The 22,322-nt window shown below is 57.0% G+C and overlaps 1 protein-coding gene across 4 annotated transcripts in view; it reads left to right on the top strand.

Annotated features, from left to right (window-relative positions):
• BAIAP2 (BAR/IMD domain containing adaptor protein 2) overlaps positions 1 to 22,322 on the top strand; it is a 46,918-nt gene that overhangs the window by 12,405 nt on the left and 12,191 nt on the right. For 3 of the 4 annotated variants that reach the window (XM_074160413.1, XM_074160415.1, XM_074160414.1), the window contains exons 4-7: positions 9,341 to 9,402; positions 9,691 to 9,762; positions 10,528 to 10,665; positions 21,751 to 21,903. In XM_074160413.1, the coding sequence (XP_074016514.1) occupies positions 9,341 to 9,402; positions 9,691 to 9,762; positions 10,528 to 10,665; positions 21,751 to 21,903 (425 nt within the window). The remainder of the gene's footprint in view (positions 1 to 9,340; positions 9,403 to 9,690; positions 9,763 to 10,527; positions 10,666 to 21,750; positions 21,904 to 22,322) is intronic. The other variant, XM_074160416.1, reaches the window with a different exon arrangement.

Here is a 22,322-nt window from a genome sequence, read left to right as displayed (position 1 = left end):
TGCCTGCCTCTGAATTTTCATGGGGAAGCAGTAAGTGTCTATGGAAACCGATTTTATCACTCAGATTAAAGCTGCCTATAGCAATCTGTTTCTGTTTAATAAATAAAACAAAAGAGCCGTGTGTGCGATGGATGCAGGGACTGAGATTGCAGGGGCTGTGCAGACCTCGATCTCCAAGGGCTGCCTCTTCTGCCTCTCTAGGAGTGGGGAAAGATGCAGCATCTCTGTCCTGGCAGTGAGAGCTCGAGAAACCCTTATCAGAGGCAGCTCAGCCGTGTGAGGGCAGGAGCTTGGGGACCACAAACCCTGCCTTGCCCTTCTGAGCAGCTCCAGGCTTTGCTCCCACTTAAAATCTGGCTTTGGTGTCTTCTGGTGGTCCTGCTTCCTCACCGAAGGACGGTGATGTGCCAGCAGGCATCCTTTCTGCCCTCCCCATGGGCACTCGGTGCATGGCTGGAGTATTTTGGGGTTGGTTCAACATGTTTCCAAGCTTCTACACCTTCCCCACTGGGTGCGAGGGGGTTTGAAGGAGAAAATCTTGGCAGCTCCTGCTCAGCCCGGAGCCCTGATGGGCAGCTGCTCCCAGGACCTCTGGCTTTGTTGATCTTGCTGATATTTATTGTGGCAGCTGCTCCCTGCAGAAGAAAGTTAAGATAAAATTTCTGGCTGGAGTTTGCTGGAGCTGATAAGAGCTGGGGACACAACCCCCTCCCGGCGGGGTGTGTAAACAGGGGCTGAAAAATGTTTTAGATGGGGGCTGAGCTCGCCAAAGGTACGGCTGTTCCTGGGAACACCTTTACCTTATCGGCCCCTGTGCCGTGACTGCTGATAGTGCCGGAAAGGAGCACTGGCTCTGGGTTATTTCATTCCTTCCTAGAGGCAGCAGCAAATGGGGGTGTCCGTAACTGCTGCTTGCATTAACGTTGTGCCCCCACCACTGGTCTCCTCCGCGAGCCACGGGACAGGGAAAGCTGCTCCCGGAGGTCAAGCAGGATCTGGGATGCTCTGGCTGGCACTGCAGCTTGCATCTGTTTCCAGCCTCCACAGAAAAGAATCTGAGATATCTCCATATCTTCCCCCACTCCTCCCCCCCCCCTTAACCCTTTCTTTTCTGAATGTGGATGCTTTTCTGATGCCATTTCTGGGATGGGAAGTGTCAAAAGAACATAAAAATACTGCAGATCCCCTGTCTAAGAGGTGATGAAGGTGTCCACATCTGTCCCTAGCTGTCCTGCAGTAATGCTTCCTGTGCTGGGGTGGCTGTGGGGACTTAGGACCCCCTGGGTGACAGGGACCAGGAGCTCCGGGAGCGCTCCAGGAGCTGGGTGAACAGTCAGAGCTGCCCTGTGCTGGGAGAACTGCCATGGCTCTTGCCATCGGTGCTCAAAACCAGACATGTTCCCATGTCATCACCTTTCCTGCGGTACCTGTAACTCCAAGGAGTTGCTCTTTGGTTATGGTGGGCCCTGGAAAACTGCCCCTCGGTGGCTGGTCCCTGGCTGGGTGGCCTGGCTGCTCGGTGCTGGCTTTTTTTAAAACCACGTTCCTGTGATGGTGGTGATGCTGCCTGTTTCTCTTGCTGGAAGGAGTCAGCAGCCCAACAATGCTACCCCCGAGCCTGAGTCTCTGCTCACCAGCTGCTTAGCACTTCACTTTTTTTTTTTTTTTGGTAAATTCTCCATCAGATTTTAGCAGCTGTGTGTAGACGGGATAATCCTGGGGGGTAAGGGAAAACCTGGCAATAATGAGGTACTTGAGCTGTAATCGGCTCCGTGGCTGGAGTTTTTGGGTGCAAGCGTCTGGGCAGGGGTGTCCGTCTGTCTGAACCCCGCTGCCGTGGTGTTCCTGGGAGCTGGATCGCTGCCGGTGGGGGGGGGGTGTCACAGGAAAGCTGCTCCCCTCCCTGCTCTGCGCTGCTGCCCCGTCTCTGGTCCTTGGAGGATTCAACCCATCCCCATGGTTCCTCTGAGAGGGGTTCCTTATGCTGTTCCTCACATCTCCAGTGGTTGCTGCAGGGCCTTTGTGGAAGCCGAGAAGCTGGTGTGAAGAGTGTGAACGCTGTGTGTCTGCTCAGTGAAGGTTTGCTCTGGGCTGGGTCTGGGAACACTTTGTAGACCCTTCCAAGGAGTTCACGCGTGCAAGTGCTTGGGTGACTTTGGCCCTTGGCTGGCTCCTGCTTAGGTGCCTTGGATGCTACTCAACATGTTTCTTCTGTCATCCTTTAAAACTAGACCATGACAAAGTCATGGGAAAGCATTTTTCCTTCCCAAAAGATGTACTTTCCCGGTGAGCGGAGCCGAGGGCTGTTTCCAGCAGGCTGGGAGCGTGTGGGACACTGGGGCTGAGCAGCACCTGCAGGAAACTCCTCCAGGGCTGGAGGTGGGGTTTTGTTCTGGGGTTGGTTTTTCTGGAAGGTCCTCTTGAATTAGTAAATCCTGCTCTGACTGAAGCATGGTGCTATGAAAGGGCAAGACATGCAGTGATTAGTCTTCCATTGTTGAGCTGAAATGAGCCTCTGGTAGATAATGGCTTTCTTCTGGTACACCATTTGCATGATAAAATCGGGGCTGGTGGCACCTTCATGGCCCAGCCCTCTTCTGGGGAGCCTTTTGGTGTCAGTGGAGGATGCTGGGCTTCAAGACAGCTCTCAAAGAGCTTTTAAAAACACTGATGAGCATCGTGGAGGGATGTGGGGTAGAGCCATCTCCACTGGGCATGTTGGAGCTGGGCACAGAGCCTGGTCCTGTCTGTGATGCTGCCAAAGAACCAGGGTGCCACCAGCCTGTGCCCTGGTGGGATGATCAATGGGGCAGCTCCTGGTGAGGAGCAGCCCGGGCTGGTGGGATGTCCATGGCTGCCTGGGCAAGTTCAGACTCTCGTCTTCACTGCAGCTCCTGGGTCTGGCCCTCCTCTCGGTGTGGTTTGGAGGCTTTATGCTGCGCTGAATCCTCGGGGCAGAGGGATTAATCTGTTAATTGGATTTGCGGTTGTTTTGGGTAGATGCTTCCTGCGGCAGCGGAGATGCAGATATAGATCCTGCAAATGTCAAAGGTCATCATGGTGTTCGGTGTGTGATCGGGGACCACCATAGCTGGTGGTGGCCGTGGTGACCGATGTCTGCTGGGGACCTGCCAGACCAGTGCCCAGAAACACCGAACCTGAACTCCAGGAAATATTTGCCTGTGACGGGTGACTTGGTGTCCCTGCAGTGAGGTCCCTCTGCCCGTGGAGACCAGCTCCTGGGTGGCAGAGCGGTGGTAATCTTGTTGCTTGATCCTTTTAAAAATGGACTTAACGATGTGCTTAATGGCTTGTGGGTAACAACTTTGTGCTGGTGGAAGGATGGATGCTCTGGAGCTGTGTTTCCACCTGTGATTCTGTTGAAAGGCCTAACTTGATAGAGAAATTGTTCCAGAAAATCAGGACTCTGCCTCCAAGCTGTGTGTAGTTCCCTTAGGGAAGGAACCTGTAGGAATGGGATTGCTAAAGGTGCAGAAACATGAGAAAGACCTCTTAAAAACCGCTGCCCACCTCAGAAAGGGGCTCTTCTGCTGCCTGCGTTGCCTTTTTGCTGCCTTCAAATCTTCTGATTAGGAGCAGACTGCTGTAGCAGTAGGCTTGTTCTCACCAACCTGTGCTTGGGTAAGTAATGGTGGAGGGTTGTTAAACGAGCATCTGCGAAGAGCATGTTGCCTGGCTGGAGTTTCTAACACGTAGCCAGCTGTCTGGAAGGTTTGGGTTTCACCTTCGGTGGTGACATCTTCCAGGGATGCCTACCTGCTGCGTATCCGGGCACTGAGCCCGGGACCAGCTCCTGCAGGGATGCTCCATCCAGTCTTTCGGGAGGGACGTAGGGGCCACGTGTGTGATTTCTGCTGTCCATCAGTGATGCTGAGAGCTCGGCAGATGGTAGGAAAGGGCACAGCCTGGTTGTGTGGCCAGCCCTGGGTCCTGGTGGGGGGTGTGTGGTTTGCTGTCCCTCCTGGCACTGCTGGGGTGCAGGACGGATCCATTCCTGGGAGTCTGAGCTGGGCAGCTCCAGGCTGGTGCAGCCGTGTTCTTGGGTGCTAATTAATCCTCTGCCACTGATACAGCTCCTTCCAGAGCAGTTGGGCACTAGGGACTCACTGGTCTGTATGTCATGATACATCATGATAGAGATGCATGGTCTGTCCGTGTCGGGGGTGCACAGGGCATCACGGGTCACCCAGGTCTCTCTGTCCACGGCAAAGGTGTCAGTGACAACTGCTCAGCCCGAGGGAGCCGATTAGTGAAGGTGTGTCCTTGAACCGGCCTCGGGAAGCTCTTACTTTTTTCTTTACCTTGTCTCTCAATAAGTAAATAAATAAACGGCTTAAGCTTTGCCAGGGTGGGTTGAAGCAGAGGCTGCAAAGAGAGCTGATCATTATATATAATGCTGATGAGTCGCTCATATCACACCAACAAACCGGGTACCATCCTTCGGGGCGGTGAGAAGCGAAACCTTTTTTTTTTTTTTTTGTCTGAAGAGGAAATAGATGAATCAGCGTGGAGAAGCCTATTTTGTTTCCCCACACTCGTACCCTTCCCGCGGCACACGCAGGCACACATCTTCCCCCGGGCTTCTCGCCGTGGAACGTCAGGGCTGATGGAGCCAGAGCCGCCTCATCGGGATGAGGCGTTGGGCTGCGATGATGAGGGCATCATCGCAGCCCAACTTTAAGATGAGGGAAGAGAGGGGGGAGGGGGCGGAAAAAGCTTTCAGAAGCTTTCTGTAGCCTGCTTCTGCCTTAAATCTGGCTTGGTGAGATCTTCGGCACACGGCACGATGGGCCAGCAGAGTTATTGCCGGCCTTTACAGGACAGGGGGAAGCCCACCATGATGCCAAACAATGGAGGAGCTGCCGGGGGCTCCTTGTTTTTATCCTTTTCTCTCTCTTTATTTGGCATCTGGATCTCCAGAGCAAGTGATCTTGATGGCTGATGCCTGTGGCAGTGGGTGCCGGTGGCCGGTGGCCACGGGACCGGCTCCCTGGCAAAGCCAGGGAGCCGGTCCCGTGGCCACCGGCCACCGGCTCCCACTGCCCTTGTAGGACAAGCTGAGCTGCTTCAGCCCTGCACAAGCATCAACATGTTCTGGCTCGGAGCAGTTTGGCTCCTTTTCCAGTGCATTGTTTGGTTTTTTTTTTTTTTATATATTAAAAATGACTCGCATGTAGCCGGAGAGAGGGGATGGGAAAAAAAAAGAAATAATAAAAAAAAAAAAGTAATCCTTAGGCTCTGAAAATTCAAAAGCAAACCGCCCCCCGAGGTGGGTTCCTCCTGCTCCTTGCCTTCTTGGAGGGGCAGGTGGCTCCTTCGCGGGGCTTTGCGGTGCCCGATAGGCATGGGAGGGATGTTAGATGGGAGGGATGTTAGCGAATGGAGGGATGTGGAACAACCTGTTTGCCCGTTCCCGGCTGGGTGTGGTAGGGAAGGGCCCACAATAGCCCCTATAGTTCTCCCGGAGCGATACTGTGAGTCAGACCCACGTAAACAGCAACTCCTCCTTGCCTGTTTGTGCTTTGCAGAGAGGTGTGCTGAGCCCTGCACGGGCAGGTGAAGCCCTCGCTCTGCCTTCCTGCCCTTCCCCCTGTCTTTATTTTTGCCTCCGGGCTTCGGTGAGACACTTAAAACCTTGGGTTTCTCGTCCCATGGGATGTGTGTTTTGGCAGCAGGGCTAGTACGGAGCTCGCCCTTCTCCGTACAATTTGCTGCGTGACCCAGGCTCTCGCCCTGTTCCCTGCCCCGCTGCTGCCCGGCGGTAATTGCCGTGTTTAATGTACAAATACCGCTGGTAGCTGATGCAAAACGCCGGTGGCGTGGGTGGCCGTGCCGCTGCCGGGCTGGGGCATCCCCCAACGCTTGGCCGTCCCCACCGTCGGTGCACGGATCCTCCGCCGAGCCAGGACCTGAGATATTTCAGGTCTTCCCGACTGCCGCGGCGTCTCTTAAGTCACAGTTGAACTTCTCCCCTGCTGTCAGGCTGGGCCAGGCTGAGCGTTTGCAGGGCGAAATGTCTGTTAATGCCTAACGAGGTCTTGTAGCCTTTCCGCAGGGGGGAAGCAGCACCGCGGTGGGGAGGCATCGGGGTGTCGGAGATGCCGCCTGTGAATTCACACCGCGCTGCAGCTGCTATTTATGGGGGGGATTTAGCTCAAATCCTGCTGCTGCCCGGCGGGGGCCACGGGAAGCCTGGAGCTGATTCCTTGGGAGCCGGCTGGGCTGTCTCAGCCTGGGGAGAGGCTCCGGAGGAAGCTCTGGTGCCTCCAGGCAGGCATCCAGCCACCTTCCCACACCGATGCTGTGCTCACCTGGAGCTGCTCCTGGCACCAGGCTGGCCACACCACTGGCAAAGTGGCTGTGGCAGGGGAGCATGGCGGGGATGAGGGGGACAACACTGTCCCCTTGGCCCGGCTGGGAGACGGAGCAGCTTTGGGGACACTGTGTGGGCTGGGGAAGGCTTCGCATCGCTACCTGCTTTGATGTGGGGCTGGAACGCCCCGTGCTCTCACTGCGGTGAGAGCCAAGGAGGTGGTGGTGGAGGAGAAAGTCTGAACGAAAAGATGTCTATCTGCTGAGAGGTGCCCCATGCATACACATCTGCTGGGGACAGATTAATTCCCTGGGTGAGGAATGCTGTGGGAGCAGAGCAGGGTTGTCCTGGGGCTAGGGGCACCCAGTGCTGGATTTGGGGACGTGTATGACTTTTGAGCACCCTGGTCCCCACTCTCTGGGTGGGTTGGGAGCTCAGTGGCCAGCCAGCCCTGTGCCGGTGCTCTCAGATGGGATTTCCATCCCAGCCAAACGGGAAGCCAAAGGGAGAGGGGGTGGTGCGAGCTTCGGAAAGAATAAGCGAGCCACCCTTGCGTTGATCCGCTCCTGAAAAAACGATCTCGGCCAAGCGACGGCGTTACGTCATTGCCTCCTTGCAGTGGGAATTTGTGCACTTCCCATGATTGAGCTGCCGCAGCCCGACCGGGGAGCAATTTCCTGGTGGTGACCCCCTGCCCGCACCTCCCCGTTCAGCCGTGAGCGCCGGGGGGCAGCCCCGCTTTGCTCAGCACCTTGCGAAGAGGCAGTAAAAGTTAGTTCAGCAGCGGCTGCGGAAATCTCAGCACACGGTTTCCTCCTGGCAAAGAAGTGGAGCCTCCTCTGTCACCTCCTCGCTTTGTGCATCGCTGCTCTCTGGAGCTGCCGAGCAGGGACGTGGGGAGATGGTGGCCACGGAGCAGGTTGGCACTGGCCGGGCGCCTGTTGGTGCCACAGCCGGTTCTGTGCCTGCCAAGGACAAAAAGGGATCAGATTTTAATGTTTGCTGGAGTTTTTTGAGACACGGTGTATGGTGCAAAGTACAAATTGCTTCAGCCACAAGAGCAAAGAGGCGTTGGGCCGGGTCGTTCCCCATGGGCTGGTGGTGTTGACACTGGACCGGCGTTTGGCCCGTGTGCCGGGGACAGGCTGGCTGGGGCTGGCCCCAGCGCGCACCGACTGGTTCTGTGCTGAACGAGGGTCCCGGAGGTTCCCTTGCACCGGCGAGATGCTGGTTTGGCTCATCCCAGTCTCCGCTGCTGAGGTTTGACTCCGTGCACAGAGGACACAGAGCCTGGGATGGACCTGTCCCAGGAGGTCCCGCATTTTCCTTCACTCTCTAAATACAGCAAAACAGCAGTGTTTGCCGGGGCCGGGCTCTCTCTGGAGCAGGACAGGAGGGAGCAGCTCCTCTGGGAAGCAAACTGGGCTCTGTGTCTCAGCTGCAGGGGGGCTGTGCACACTGGGGAAGGGGGACCTACCATTGGGTGGGATTAAGGCTGTGGCTGCTCATCCCCAGATCCCCATTGAGTTCCCAGGCTCATCCCTGCTGGGAGCTGCCACCTCCACCTCGAGCAGTCCCAGGAGCATTGTAGCATCTCCTCCCCCACGTTTTCCTGGGACTCCGGGGCTGGTGTCCCCTTCCCATCACGTTTCCCATCCCTGAGGCTGTTATTCTCTCGTTTAAAGCTCCACGCACGTTTGTATGGGCTGTACTTTTGGGACTGTGAGTTATCCCGGGCGCTGCTCTGCTTTTTCTGGAACGGGGTGTGGGATGCTGTGTCCCTTTGGAGAGCCCCTGGGGGTGCCGGGGGGGGGGGGGTGTCCCAGCCACCACCAGCTATGGGACCTGCTGGCGCTGAGCCCTGAGACAGGGGCAGTTTGGAGACAGGGCTCCTGGCTTTCAGTTTGCAAACATCTCTGTGTCAGCTGGAAGCTTCTGGGGAGGCTGCAACCCACCACGCTGGAAGTAAGACCTTCTTAACTCAGCCCTTACAAATAGCTGACGGGGCTCGGCTCTCCCTGAAAGCTTGCTCTGACCCTGGAGATCAGGCTTTTAGTCCAACGGTAGCGCTGGCTCCTCTCCTAAAAGATGCTGCTGCAGCTCGTGTGTGTGTGTGTGTGTGTGTGTGTCTGGCTCCAGTCTGGCTTGTGCCGGGGCCGGACACTGCCCTTCCTCCCAGGAAAAGCGCGGTGGGTGTGTGACTCCATGCCTTCTGCATTTGAAAAGAAAAATTAAAGGAAGAGACAAAGCAGGGCTGGGATCCCTCGGCCGCTCGTGGGAATGACCTGGGGTGTTTGCCACCATGTGCCACAGCTCTGCCCTCGTTGCCCATGCACGGCTCAGCCGCCGAGGGTGAACGGGTCCGGTGGTTTTGAGGCAAATATTAACCAAGGGCTTAGCTCCGTTTGCAGCCCCGTGACCTGGCCAGAGTCCCAGGGCTGTGTTGATCTGCTGCTGGGGAGAGGGACAGGGGTGCCCTGTGCTTGGCTCTAGGCTGTTGCTGCGGCTGGGAGAGCATCGGGCAAAGCTCCTGGCTGTAATGGGGCTGTTTAAATTCCCCTCTCAGTTATTAGCGCAGCTTCTCTCGACTCCACCTGCTCCCTTCAATAGCTGGGCCGTGAATCAGGTTGAGATCAGGGACCTTTTGTGGTCCCATCATCTCTGGCTCCTTTGTCACGTCCCTATGGCCAGGCTGAGGGCTGGCATGGGCAGAGCCATACCGTAGCCAGGGTGGCCGATGGCACAATGGGTCATGGGCAGGGCCACCCCTGGGTGCTGGGGTCCTGCTGCTGCTCGTCCTCGTTTCCCTTCATGCTACGTGAGATGTACGTGTTTGTCCAAGTGTCTTAGATATTCATCTGCTCATCTACAGCTCCCCGAAGATGGGGGTACCCCAGGAGCACCCAGGGACCCCTCCATTCTTGCAGGGGGCTGCCTCCCCCAGCCATGGGGTGTCTCCCCTGAGCTCGGTGCCTCAGCCCCTCTCCCCACATCTTGTCTTTGCAGGAGACGTGCTTTTCCAGATGGCCGAAGTCCACAGGCAGATCCAGAACCAGCTGGAGGAGATGGTGAGTGCCCCAGCCCACCGTGCCGGGCTCCACTGGCTGCAAAAAAAAAAAAGCAAAATGCTTTTCTCTACCTTGTCCGGGCGACAGCAGCCCCCCCGAAGCAGATTTGCTGAGCTGCAAAAGCTCTGGTCTGCTTGGGCATCTGCTTCTGCCCTGCTGAGCCCCTCTCTGCGCGTCCGTCTGTCCCTCGCTGCCCCCAGCCCCTGCTCTGTCTGTACGGCCCCTCTCCCTGGGCGGCGTTTGCCGGCCCTCTCCAAGGAACCGTGTTTTTTCTCTTTCCTCCTGCAGCTCAAGTCCTTCCACAACGAGCTCCTGACGCAGCTGGAGCAGAAGGTGGAGCTGGACTCCCGGTACCTGAGTGTGAGTTGTGCTCTCGCGTGGTCCGGCACCACCGGCTCCGGCGTCTCCCGTTCCTGCTGCCCTGCTCCCTGCGTGGGGAGGGTCGTGCCCGGGCACTGCTCCTGTCCCCGGTTCCAGAGGGGTCCCTGGCCATCACACGTGTAACAGCATTTTCCCCAGTCTCAGACTATCGCTGCCCCTTTTTACTCTCCGGGATGTGGGGGTCCTACTTCTCCCAGAGTCCCGGGGCGGGGGGGTGTGTTGCTTACAGATTTACACTAAACCAGAGCAAGGCAAGGAGTCAAGAGGCAGGAGGGGCTTTGCTTATTGGAGCGGGGGGGGGGGAACAGAATCATCAGGATCAATTATGCATCTCTCGTTAAGATGCTTTTGAACAGCTCAGATTCTCAGCGTGGTGTAATCTCCAAAAGGCGGCCACGAAAACGTGTTCACCTCGTCTGCGCTGTCGTTCCCCTCAAAAAAGTGAGGGAGCCAAGAGCAGGTCGCCGTGCGGGACACCCCCACGCTTGCCATGAGTGTGGGGAGCAGGCACCCCGTCCCGCCCCACACCTCGCATCCCGAGAAACAGGGGGCAGTTCTAACAGGGCGTAGCATCTCCGAGCGACAAGCAGTTTGGTTTCCTTGCTTGTACCGTCCCAGTTTTAAATGCAGGGAGACACTCAGCACTTCATTAATGGCATTTCGGGTCATGCCCTGCTCCGGGTGTTGACCCTCCAGCAGGGGCTCGGCTTCGGCTGCTCAGAGTTTTCTCCTCTCCCCGTCCAGGCTGCGCTGAAGAAATACCAGACAGAGCAAAGGAGCAAAGGGGACTCGCTCGACAAGTGCCAGGCAGAGCTGAAGAAACTTCGGAAGAAGAGCCAAGGCAGCAAAAACCCCCAGAAGTACTCGGACAAGGAGCTGCAGGTAAGGACCCTGGAAGGGGCTGCCCAGGGAGGGGGTTGAGTCACCATCCTTGGATGAGTTTAAGAGCCGTTTAGATGTGGTGTTGGGGGATATGGTGTAGGGAAAAACTTTGTAGAGTAGGGTAGATGGTTGGACTCGGTGATCCCAAGGGTCTTTTCCAACCTGAATGATTCTATGATTCTATGACCCCGGCCAGGGCAGGGGGGGCACAGCATCTTGCCCTCCTACACGGGGCAAGGGGGTGCTCGGTACCACATGCTGCAGGGTGCGGGGGACCTTGCGAGCCTTTAGATAAGGGTTTGCTGTTTTTTTTTTTTCAGAGGAGCGGGCGCTGCAGCATTAGGGGAGCGTGGGGGGGCGTGGGAGGTGTGGACAGGGAGGGGGTGGCAGCCCGTGATGGTCTCGTGGCCCCCCCGGGAGAGGCTGCGACGGCAGATGTTGTGCCGGGCGGCGCGGTGGTGACTAACCCTGCTCAATCCACGGCTCCTGGTGCTGCTTTTTTTTTTTTTTTTTTTTTTTTTTCCCTTAATGAATGAACCCAAAAAGATCATTAATTTCTGTTGTGCCAGATCCACCTTCCTCTGGATGGTGTTTTGCTTAAATATTGTCTGTGCCTGCTGCCGGGGCGCCCCTTCCCCCAGCTCGCCGGGGTGGTGGCGGCGGCACGGGCCGGGGGCGTCTGCGGTGAATCACCGCGGTGTGATCGCGGTGTGGGGGCTCACTCACCCACCACGCGCCGTGTGCTCACGGGGTCCCGGCTGCAAGGGGCTGGGGTCCCTCCTGGGTGGGTGGTGCCGTGGGGTGGGCACGGTTTGGAGGTCGGCAGAGCATCCAGGGCACATCCCAGCTGGTGCCGGGAGCGGGATGTGCCGGGGGGCTGCGGCACCCCGGGGTACTGATGCGTTTGCAGCAGGGGTTCGTGAATTCTGAAGTCTGCGACCTGTGGTTCGAGCTTTGCCTGGAACACGGCAAATTTCAATGAAAAATTGCTGCATCTATCTGCGAACCCGCTCTGGCTGAAAGCCCTGGTGCTGCTGCTCGAGTGAAGTCTCTTGAGTGACTGCAGCGCGAGTAGTACCTTGAAAAGGGGAAGGTGGACCCTGAAGGCAGAAATTCCCTAGTTTTGTCTCTGAGGCACGAGAGGCTGCGTTATGTTGGGACCGGGATCCGTTACTTTGGATGCCGCGGGCCGGTACCGTGTCAAAGTGACCCGTGTCTGCGGAGGGGGATCTAGATGTTGGTGGCACTTTCCTCGCCGGGGCTGTGTACGGGGTGGCAGCTGAAGTCATCGGCAGAGAGTTGCGGTGGAGGTTGTGCTGGGGAAGTGACATTCTTAATCGCGCTTAAAATTTGGGAAATCAGTCATTCTCCCGGTGGAGTGAATCAGAATTAAGCACTCAAGGAGAAAAATCACGCCTGCAGTCATCCACCCCGCGCTGAGCTCCTGCCCTCCCAGCTCTCAAGCTGGTGCCGGGCTGGTCCGAGGAGGCACGGCGGGGGTCCCAGCGTGGCTGTCCAGTGTGGGGGCAGCACTGGGGACACGGAGGGTGGCACCTTTGTGAGAGCTGAGCAGCTTCAGCCCCTTCAGAGCGGCGGCGTCTCCGCAAGCCCTGGCTCTGCCATTCCTGCTGAGCCAGAAAAGCCCCGTTGGGCAACGAGGCGCAGCGTGGGGAAACTCGGGGTGGGGAGGGGGGGGGGGAATCAAACCTGCTTTGTTATCCCCCACCTGCAAAAGCTGCTGATAGGGACAACAGAGCAGAACCGCTGCCAGAGCCACCCTGCTCCTGCCAAACCCCCCCCGGGCTGGTGCCGTGAAGGGATCCCCATCCCACACCCGGCGTCGGAGGAGGAGGAGATCCATCCCAGTTGATCAGGGTTACGGAGCTGGGAGAGGAGCGGTGGTTTGATGTGGCAGGGATGGGGTAGTCCTGTTAGCGCTGGGCAGGGAAGCAGGATCAGGCTTTCATTCTCTTAATCTTTCAGCAGTAAGTATTTAGGAAGCGCTTATCTCTGAAAAAAGCCTTATGATGGCTTTTGAGCTTAAAGAGCTATGAGACTGCTCAACTGCTCGCTGCTTTTTTTTTTTTTTCCCCCTCCTGTGATCAAAACACCAACTTAAATTGCTGAATTCAGGCAAGAGGGCAGTTTTCCCTCTGTTCTCTGCTGGCTGCGACGTTGATATTTCCTCTCAATGGAAAAAGAGGGTCCACCCTTGATGCTGTTCTTACAGCCCGGGCATCGGAGAGCGGGGGGATTGCTCCAAGGGTGGGTTCAGCGGGTGTTGGTACCGTCCCAAGGAGGGAGCCTTGTTCTGGGGCTTCACGAAGCCAGAGCATCTGCAGGGCTGCTGGTGTCTCACCGTGGGGGTTTTGCTCCACAAAAACCTTTCTCGACTTGCTTAAAGCGGAGAACTGCGCTGCGTGCGGCTCGGTTTGTTTAGCTGGCCCAGAGCCACCCCTGAGGCCGGCTTGTAAAAACCCCCGGCAGCCAAGGAGGAGGAGGCTGAAGGCACCTCGTGATGCTTGCGGGAAGCTGCAGACTTCATCAGGCTGGTGCCTAGGGACCACAGACCGATCGGCCGCCAAGTGGATGGAGCTCTCCTAATGGGCTGTTGCAAATTACTTGTCTCGTCGTGGGAGAAGCTGCTGGTGGTGGAAGCGTCCTGGTGGCTGCATCAGTCATCTCCTTCAATAATGCGATCGCATCTTACTCTTCTCTTGAAGACTCATCCGCTTAAGCTACTGTAGCAGTCAGCAGCCAGGAGTCTGGTGCTCTGTCATCATTCCCTCTTCATATTTAATGCTACGGGAAGCAGAATCGCTCCTTTCTGCTTCTTCACCACTTGTTGAGCGACCACATCTTGTCATCACCTGCAAGTGAGATGGGTGGGAGAGGCAGTGCTGTCCTTCGGGGAGCTCCAGGTTTCTGTAACGTCTCGCTCTGAGATGAGAGGAGGTTTGGGGCTGTTCAGGCTCTGGTTTGCTGATGCCAGAGGACAGCCCTCACCCAGGCCAGGATTCCAGTGTGGCTCAGGCTCCGTGCTCTGCTAGATTGGTCAGAAAACCCAGTAAAACAGCCCAAACATCTCACCTGTGACTCCTCAGTTCAGAATTTCCCCCTTTATGAAGCAGAAATAAATGCTGATATTCAGCAGGCACCGCACATGACTAATTACCTTGTGGCTGGTGAGCAGTAGCTTTGGGAGGTCTGCTCGGGATGAGGTGGTGGAGCGATGCTCACAGACACTTGCAGGAGGTTTCTGCTGAGCTTCATCAGCCGCTCGTTGCATGGAGAGAGCTGAGCCAGGGCTGTCTGCAAGTCCCACGTCACCTGCAAGTCCCTGGCCGCCGTCTCTTGCACTTGTTTTATGGGGTTTAATAGATGAGGACGAGCGTCACAGGATTGAAATGGTTGAGGATTTAAAACACCTTGTGGTTTTCCGTGAAGACGACTCACGTAGCTTAAAAGCAGCTCCAGGTGCAGTTAGGCTGCAGGAGAGATTTTCCATCTCCAGAGCTTTGTCTGTCACGGTCAAGAGAGATGCCGTGGTTGTGGGTTGTGGCTGCTGAACGTCGCAATAAAGCCAGGCTTTTTGTTCCTTATGAATCAGTCCAGAGTCTTTGTTATACGTGAGGAATGGAAGCTGAGACACCAAACTGCCTCAAATGTCTCATCCTAGTTATGTAGTTACTGAGGGTTTTTTTTGACCTGTGTTGAAAACCGGGAGAATAAACCAATTCCATTCACTTCATGTCTCTCACGAAGAAAAATGAAAACAGTATTAAGATTAAACAATCACCGAGGAGCCTAAACTGCTGTAATTTCATTTAACGCTGGTTATGATCAAGCCATGAAATCAAGGTCACGATGGGTTTTAGGACCTTGATTGAATCAGCAGCTCAACAATGAAGTTATGTCGGTTCGAGCTATTTATCAAATCATATTAACGCCACGAGCCATCGGGTTTCTCCATCGGGCCGAGGCGAAGCTGGGTGTAATTCAGGCTAAATCGCGAAGCTGGGGCCGGCTGTTTGCGGTGAAAGGGCTGTGCCTGACCCAGGCAAAAGGGCTTTCGGCACGGCTCTGCTGGCGACTGCTGCCCAGAGGGGTCTCATCCACACCTACACCCACTCCCATGGGAATATTTTAAGCATTAAACACCACTGTGCCAAATAACCTGGGGGTGGAGGGGTGGGTTTCTAAACTTTTGTAATTGAAACCTCATTTTGGTAATTCCCCTCAGGAGAAATAATTTTAGGTGTAGGTCAAGAAGCTCTAACTGATAAGGAGTTTGCACAAACCAGGTTACATGGGCTTATGTAAAAGTCAAATAGGGAAGAATTATGTAAAAGCTCAGCTGCAGGTAACTCTCCCCAGGTCTGATCGTGCTTTTGGCTGGGTTAGGCTGGGCGTCCGGACCCAGCAAACACGGTCGGTGGGTGCCAGGAGGGGAATCGCCCGTGAAAGCCTTGGTGGGAGCTGCATCAGGTCTGAGGATGAGCCGCTCCGGTCGGGGACAGCAGCTGAGTGTCCTTCATGCCATGGCCAGGTTGGGACCGAGAGGGGTCCCCCCTTGGGATGTGCCAGCCTGAGCTCGATGGTGCTCATGTCTCAGGACCTTATTGGAGAGTTCAGCCCTTCCAGTATTTTTTTTGGCCTCTCTTTATTTTGTGCTCGTGTGCTGGAGGTGTTGGCCACTCTTACCGTGGGGCTGTAGCCCCGAGCATCTGGGGAAGCTTTGGTTGCTGGTGGGGTTTCAGCTCACCTCACTCTGGCAGGACACTGGCCCCTCTTCTCTCCAGACCTGGTGCCGCAAGAGCCATACGCTGATGCAGCTTTTTTTCAGGCTTTGTGGTCTGTGAGTGCTTATGAAAGAGGCAGCACCGAGAGGAGGGGAGTCTCCGTCTCCTCCTCACCGTGGCCGGGGTGGGTTTGCGCCACCACCGTGGCTGGCAGTGTCCCTTCCACCCCGGGTAAGCTACAGGCTCCAGCACCAAGCGTTGGCTTCCCAAAACCAGCTCTACAAATCTATAAGCAGCTGCTACAAATATGCAAAATGAAATCTTAAACTTCTTTTCCTCTGGGTTGAGATGCCTCAACTGACTCTTCTGGAAAGCTGGACTCCCTGTCCCCGTGCCTGCGCAGGTCAGGGCCAGGTCTGGTGAGCGTTTTGGTACCAAACCTTGTGCATCGAGCCGTCGATCCGGGGTGTCCCTGTACTGAGGGAGCGTTTTAAGTAGCTGATGGTTGAAGCCCCCGCACAGCCGGCGGGAGAAAGCGCTTGCCTGCTGTTTTGCTCCCTGTAAATTTTATATAACATCACGTGTGTGCGTGGATGGCGCTTCACGGGAGCCGGGGAAGGATGCGGCTGATGCCCCGGTGAGCAGATGTGTGAGACAGGCAGCGTAAGGAGGGGAGACAGCCCTTCTCAGGGCTGGGGGCGGGGGGGAGGGCGAAGGGAAGGCTGGCATCCTCAGAGCAGGGCAGCTGTCAGGGCTGTGCTCCCTCGGATCCGCTCTGCTTGTTATTTCACCTTTGATAACCGTCAGCGCGATGGTGTCACAGCATCCCGATGAGCATCCCAGCATCTCTGGCCGCAGGTTGATGGAGGCTGGTGGGCAGCGCAGTGGGTGCCGGCACTAAAAGACCTTACCAGGATGGGGATGTGGGTACCTGTGCAGGGCAGGGGGGTTTGTCTGCTGCTTGGAAAAGGTGCAGAGCGTCGGGGTGCCCGTGTGCCAGAGGCACAGAAGCCGTCCGACGGTGGGTGGCTGCGGCGATGTGGGGTCCCGTGGCTCCGCAGGGGGGCTTTGTCCTTGCTCCCCTTGGTGATCCACGTATGGGCATTCTCTGCTGCGGGAGAGGATTTGGTTTGTTGCTTTATTTGCCTTATCACAAGAGAGTTTAGGTCACCCCCAGGCTCATCTCCAAGCTCCGGTCCAATTCCTGGCCGTGCTGTGCTGGGAAGCACCGCTGATATCCCAGGGCTCGAACACGGCATCGCTCTGTCTGGCTAAACAAACCCCCAGCCTCCCTCTCCAGCCGTAACTGGGGTGATGATGGAGGCTGAAGGTGGCCCGAGGGGACAGTGTCTCCCCCGAGGCTGCTCCAGGGTCCCCCAGCTTCCACACAAAGAGCAAATTCTGGGAATAGGGAAGAGCTTTCTCCTTTTCAGGAGCCGTCGGGGCTGAGGATCCCCAGGCTCTTGCTTTCCTCGCTGGCTGGATGCTGCAGTGGGGTTTCAGCTGTTTTTCCTTGAGACTAATCAAGAGCTTAGATGCTCTTCCTCTCTTAATCAGCCTAACTTCTTTCCTATTTTATCCCATTACTTTCTAATTATTCTCCCTTGTGGTTCCCTAAATAAATCCTCCCTTCTCTTGGTGTTTACACCCTCTGGGTATTTCAGCCGGCCGCATCGGTCCGGCAGGGCTCTCAGAGTCCTCTCCCTTCCCTCTCTCCTGTCCTGTCCCGTCCCTCCCTGGGATGAGATCCCGGTGCTTGGAGCCGAGCATCTCTCCTGATGCCCACCGTGGGCTCCCCTGCGGCGTTTCTGGCTTCCTGCTCTCAAAACTCATCTCTGTGCCCACCCTGGCAAAGCCAGTGGCCCCTGAAAGGTGGCCTTGCTGCCTGCGCTTGGTTCCCTCTTGTCCCCGCAGCCGGTCCTTCGCTCAGCCTGTGTTTCTGGCAATGGCAGACGCATCCTATCGCTGATAAAGATCTGTAATGATGATTTCTGCAGTCGGTCTCGGCGCGGTGGTGATTAGCATTGCCCTTGGCTCATACTTCTGAGCGGCTGGCACGTTCTTGGCTTGGATAGAATGGTTTGAGCTCATTTTTTTTTTTCCCCCCAGTAAGGATGGGTGGTTATTAAAGGCTTGACTGAAGTTCAGTAATGATGTTGCTGTTTCACCTGCGCTAGCTGCGGTGACGGCAGCCTGCACTTGAAAAGAGCTCAGGTCCTGACATTTCTCAGCTGCTTTTTCATCTCCACACCCCTCTGGCTGTCGGCTTTGGAGTGGCACTGGGAAGACGTTCGTCTGAGTGGCAGGGCCTTTGTGTGCCCTGGATGACAGTGGCAGTTCCAGCTGAGGACTTTGCAGCATCTTGTTTCCTCTTTCATGTTTTCTTGCTCCTAATTCACCGTTTGACCCGTTGGGGTAACTTGGTCTGGCTTCTGAGTGGAGATTGCCCAGCTTTACTCCAGCATCGCTCATCCCCCTCTGTGGGCATCGGGCAGCCGGGAGGGGTTGGACCAGCGGGTCCCTGGCTGGGCCACCATCACCGAGGGTCCCTGGGCTCCCTGGACCCAGGCAGGAGCCCCCCCACCTCTGCCGGCTGCCACCCTGAGCCCCGGCAGCATCTTAAACCAAACCCTCTCCCGGCCACGTGCTGACATTGCTAATTAGGTCAGCGGCTCCCGGTGAATTGGAAGTGGATGTGTTTGGGAGGCGGAGGTGGGGGGGGAGACGGGGGAGTTATTTGAGGCCTCTCCAACCTAGAAACCCAGAAAAGGTTTCTGGAGCTGTTGGGTGGCTCCGGCGTCTGCTCTGGCTTTCGGCACGACCGTGACACCACGAGCGCCACCCCGGCCGGTTCCTGCCCCACGGGCGCTCAGCTCACAAATAGGGGGCTTTTTTCCTCCTTTAAACTGGGAATTGTATTTAGGCTTAAAATCTGAATTTGAAGCTGGCAGCCTAAATCGAGGTCTGAATTTAAAACGCAGCGCTGGAGCGGTAGGTGCTTGTCGGTGAGGACTTGGAGAGGATGCCACGGAGCCTGGGCACGCCGGGGCCAGCACGGAGGCACCTTCCCCCAGCCCTTACGCCTGTTGTCAGGTCGTGCCAAGCTAAGAAACGTGTCTGGCTGGGGTTTAAAGTGTGGGGTGGCTGCAGGATCACCCCCCCTCGTCCCTGGGGAACGGCGATGTGAGCAGCCACCGTGAGCCCCATGGCCCCGATGGGGGCTCAAGCATCAGCTCCCCGCGCTGACGGGAGACGGTCCTTCTCCCTGACCTGCAGCAGAGAGATCTTACCTCGTGCTCTGTGTCTTTCTTTTTTTTAATTTTTTTTTCCCCTGTGTATCCAGCATATTTAGCGAGGCTTTTATTTAAATTGTCTTTTCTATGCATTATTTGAAAGCCCATTGTCATCTTGAGCAAATCCGAAAGGAAAGCTGTCGAGTGAACAAGAAGCGTTGCTCGCCATTTTGTAATGTAATAACGTGTAAAAATCAAAGCTCTGAATAAATCAATGGCACATCAGGCATATTTACATAAAGTATATAAAGCGCTGAGAATACTAAATTTAGAGCATAGGCTCTCTGCTTGCGAATCGACATGTTCTAACTGGCTGCAGCCATTAAGGCAAGCCTTTCTTTAGTGAAATAATTGAAAGTATGCTTGCAAAACAAGATTAAAATCAGGGATGCAAATAAGACTTTAAGTCACCTATTTAAATTGTGATTAAAACCCAAAATCTAACCTTGCTAAGGAAGGCTTTCCCCCTGTGTTGGGGTGCGGGGAGTGTTGGGGGGCAGGGGGGGCTTCCCAGGGGCACGACTGTGCCTGAGCCACGGCGGGGATGCTCCTTGTGCTCCTGAACTAAATGAGCCGGCGGTGGACTCGTTTCACTCCTCACCTTCTCCTTCTCGATGGCCCAGTTAGGAAATTAAGCTGGATGAGTTTAGGGTGTCGGGGGCTGCCCTTGCTCCCGCCCTCCTGCTATTTCGAGTGCTGCCATGGTTGGGTTTCCTTCCAGAAATGGGGCTCTGCAGGAGGGGGGAGCATCATCCCGCGGGAGAGGAGGGAAGGAAACTTTTTCGGGAGCTGCCTGTGGTGCAGGGGTGTGGGGACAGCGGGGCTCAGTCCATCATGGGCGTAGCAGGGCTGCGATGGAGGGATTGGGGTACGAGACCCTGGGGGAGCTGGGGGCTCTCCGGGTTGGAGCATCCTTCCCTCCCGGCTCCCCATCACCACTGCCAGGCTGACGCCTCTGGGCTCTGTCCCTGTGCTGTTCCCGGGGCTAATAATACCCGGGAGGAGGCGGCATGCTGCCGGCAGCGCCTCTGTCCCGAGCCCACTGCGGGGAGCGATGCTTTCCCTGAGCGCATCCTCCCACGGCCGCCTGCTCCTGCCCGCCATCCCCACAGGCACGTGCCCGGGGCTGCTGCCGCCTCTGCCCAGTGTCCCCAAGCCTGTTGCTGGCTTCCCCAGTGCCCTCCCATATATGCCTCCCAGCCCCATTCGGACCCAGCTCTCTCCACAGTTTCACTTGGGGGTGATGCAAATACCTCCACTATTTCTGCTTCTACACCCAATGGCCTCAGCTCGGTTACCTTCATTTATTTCCTAAACACAGGTGTTTACACTGGATTTTCTCATCTGGGTGGAAAAAAATTCTCTTTGAAACAGGGTCGTTGGCTGCAAACTGGGTTTTTACCTATTTCTCCTAGACCCCTTTCCCCCCATCCATGTTGGTGCCTCTGGGGAGACCCAAAACGTGCCGGGTCCAGCAGGACCTCTGCGTGGGGTTCGCTCTCGAGGGAGGATGCTCCGAGCAGGGTGGGAGCAGTAGGGGCTCCGGCTCTGAAATAAGCCCCCTTTTGAAGTCTGAGATGTCACTTAATCTCGATGCTTTGTTGAGGTTTGTTCCATTTTATGTGTCTGCTAATAAATATTGTAGCATGCTAAAAATAACCGTTAAACATGAAGAACAAAGTAAAGCTGCTTTGGGCCCTGAATTTCCAGTTTAATTCCCTTCTTGGGGAAGCTCAGACTTTCTGAAACGGGTTTGGCAGTGCCTGGTCCTCACGGCTGCTTGTGGCTTTCCAGTGTGGTGCTGCCGTCCCAGGGAAGAGCCGGTGGCAACGGGGCGTTGCGGGGCAGGACGGCGATGCAGGGAGAGATGCTCCTCTCGGAGGCTGGGTGGCTGCTCTCCCAGTGCCACATCAAGGGTGGAAGCTCTTTGCAGAGGAGCTGGGGACATCCCCAGGATGTTGAGGGAGGAGAAGGTGGCTGGTTTTGGAGAGCTGGGGGCATCTCACATCCTCCGTGCTCAGGGATGCTGATGGTGTGGCTGAGCAGCAGCCCTGTGGTCCCCGCCGTTGCTCTGAAGCCCCCCCCTGTGCCAGGTTGGCATCGCAGGAGTCACCCTGAGCAGCCAGGTTACCCTGCTCAGCCCCAGGTGCCACTTCCGTGGCCCGTATGGTGCTGGCAAAGCCCTGCGTGGCACCGCTGTGCTGGCAGAAGTCTCCTAGGTAGAGCAGGAGCCCGTGCCAGCAGAGGAGCCTCCTGCTGCTGTGTCTGCTGTATCTCTGCCCAGCGCTGGCAGGAGCCCGGCGTCTGTGCAACCCCAGGGTGCGGCATCGAGGGACCCCGACAGCCCCCTTGCTGCTTGCGGCCGGGTAGGGAGTGCTGTGCCAGCGTGCAGGGCTGCCCTGGCACTGTCCCCATGTCCCCTGCACCGCTTACCCTGCGGCTGACCGGCAAACTCCAACTGAAAGCACTGACGGTAGTTTTAATGTTGGTGATGGTTGGAGGGGTTCACCTGTGACCCCCCAGCTCTCGGCAGCACGGCCCCTGCCCCTCCTTGCAGGCAGCGACGGGCAGCAAGCGGTGATTCAGCAGAGGAGGGGCCGGGGGTGTCCAGCCCGGGCGGTTTGTGCCCTGTGGTGGGTGGCCGGGACAAGCTGGGGGGAGGGAAGGGGGGGTCTGCGGGGGCTGTTTCCAGCCCTGGGCGCTCGGGGCGAGCGCCTCGGCGAGGATGCGGTGCCCGTTTGGTGAGAGGGCGGCTGCTCGCGGTACAGCGCGTCCCGCCGCCCGCGCCGCTGCCAGCCCCCGCGCTGAGTCAGCGCCTCTGCGTGGGGAGGGGGGGGGCCCGATGAGTAAGGGCGGGTTGGAGGGGCCGCGCAGGCACACGTGTGCCTGTCCTGTGCTGGGGGAGCTCCCCCCGCGGGCCCCCTGCCCCCCGCCAGCCCCACGGCTGCACCGCTGACCCCTCTCCGGAGGATGCTGTGGCATCCCCTGCCCTGCACTCGGGGGGGAAAGCGGTGAAGACACCCACCTCCCTGCCCCTCTTTCTGTTCCAGTACATCGAGGCCATCAGCAACAAGCAAGGCGAGCTGGAAAACTACGTCTCCGACGGCTACAAGACGGCTCTCACGGAAGAGAGGAGACGGTTCTGCTTCCTGGTAGAGAAACAGTGCGCGGTAGCCAAGAGTGCCATCACCTACCATGCCAAGGTGAGTCGGTCCCACCGGAGCCGCCGGTCTGTGGGTCCCTGGCCACCCCGTCACTGGGTGGATGCTCCTGTCACAAGCCATTGCCTATAGAGCAGGCTGAGATCCTGAAATCCACAGCTGGTGGAGCCCCTGCGGCTCGGGGGGCAGAAGGAAGGGACTATACCAGTGCGTGCCCCACGGACAAGGTGCCCCAGCAATGCTGCCAGGCTGGGAGAGGCAGGGCTGTGCTGCCCTTCCTCTGAGGAGGGTGCACGTCTCCCATGGGTGCTGCTCTGCGTTTCAAAGCAGCTTCTGGCTGCAGGAGGTGGATGGGACCAACGATGGTGCCAGCGTGGTGGGGGTGAGGGCAGAGCCTGGCAGCGTATCCCACCCTCCAGGCAGTGCCGGCCTCTCCGTGGTGCGTGGAAGAGCTCGTGGTG

Source organism: Numenius arquata, chromosome 17, assembly GCF_964106895.1.
Source record: "Numenius arquata chromosome 17, bNumArq3.hap1.1, whole genome shotgun sequence".
Lineage (NCBI taxonomy): Eukaryota > Metazoa > Chordata > Aves > Charadriiformes > Scolopacidae > Numenius > Numenius arquata.
Note: the sequence above shows the minus strand (reverse complement) of the source record. Positions and strands in the feature narration are given on the sequence as shown.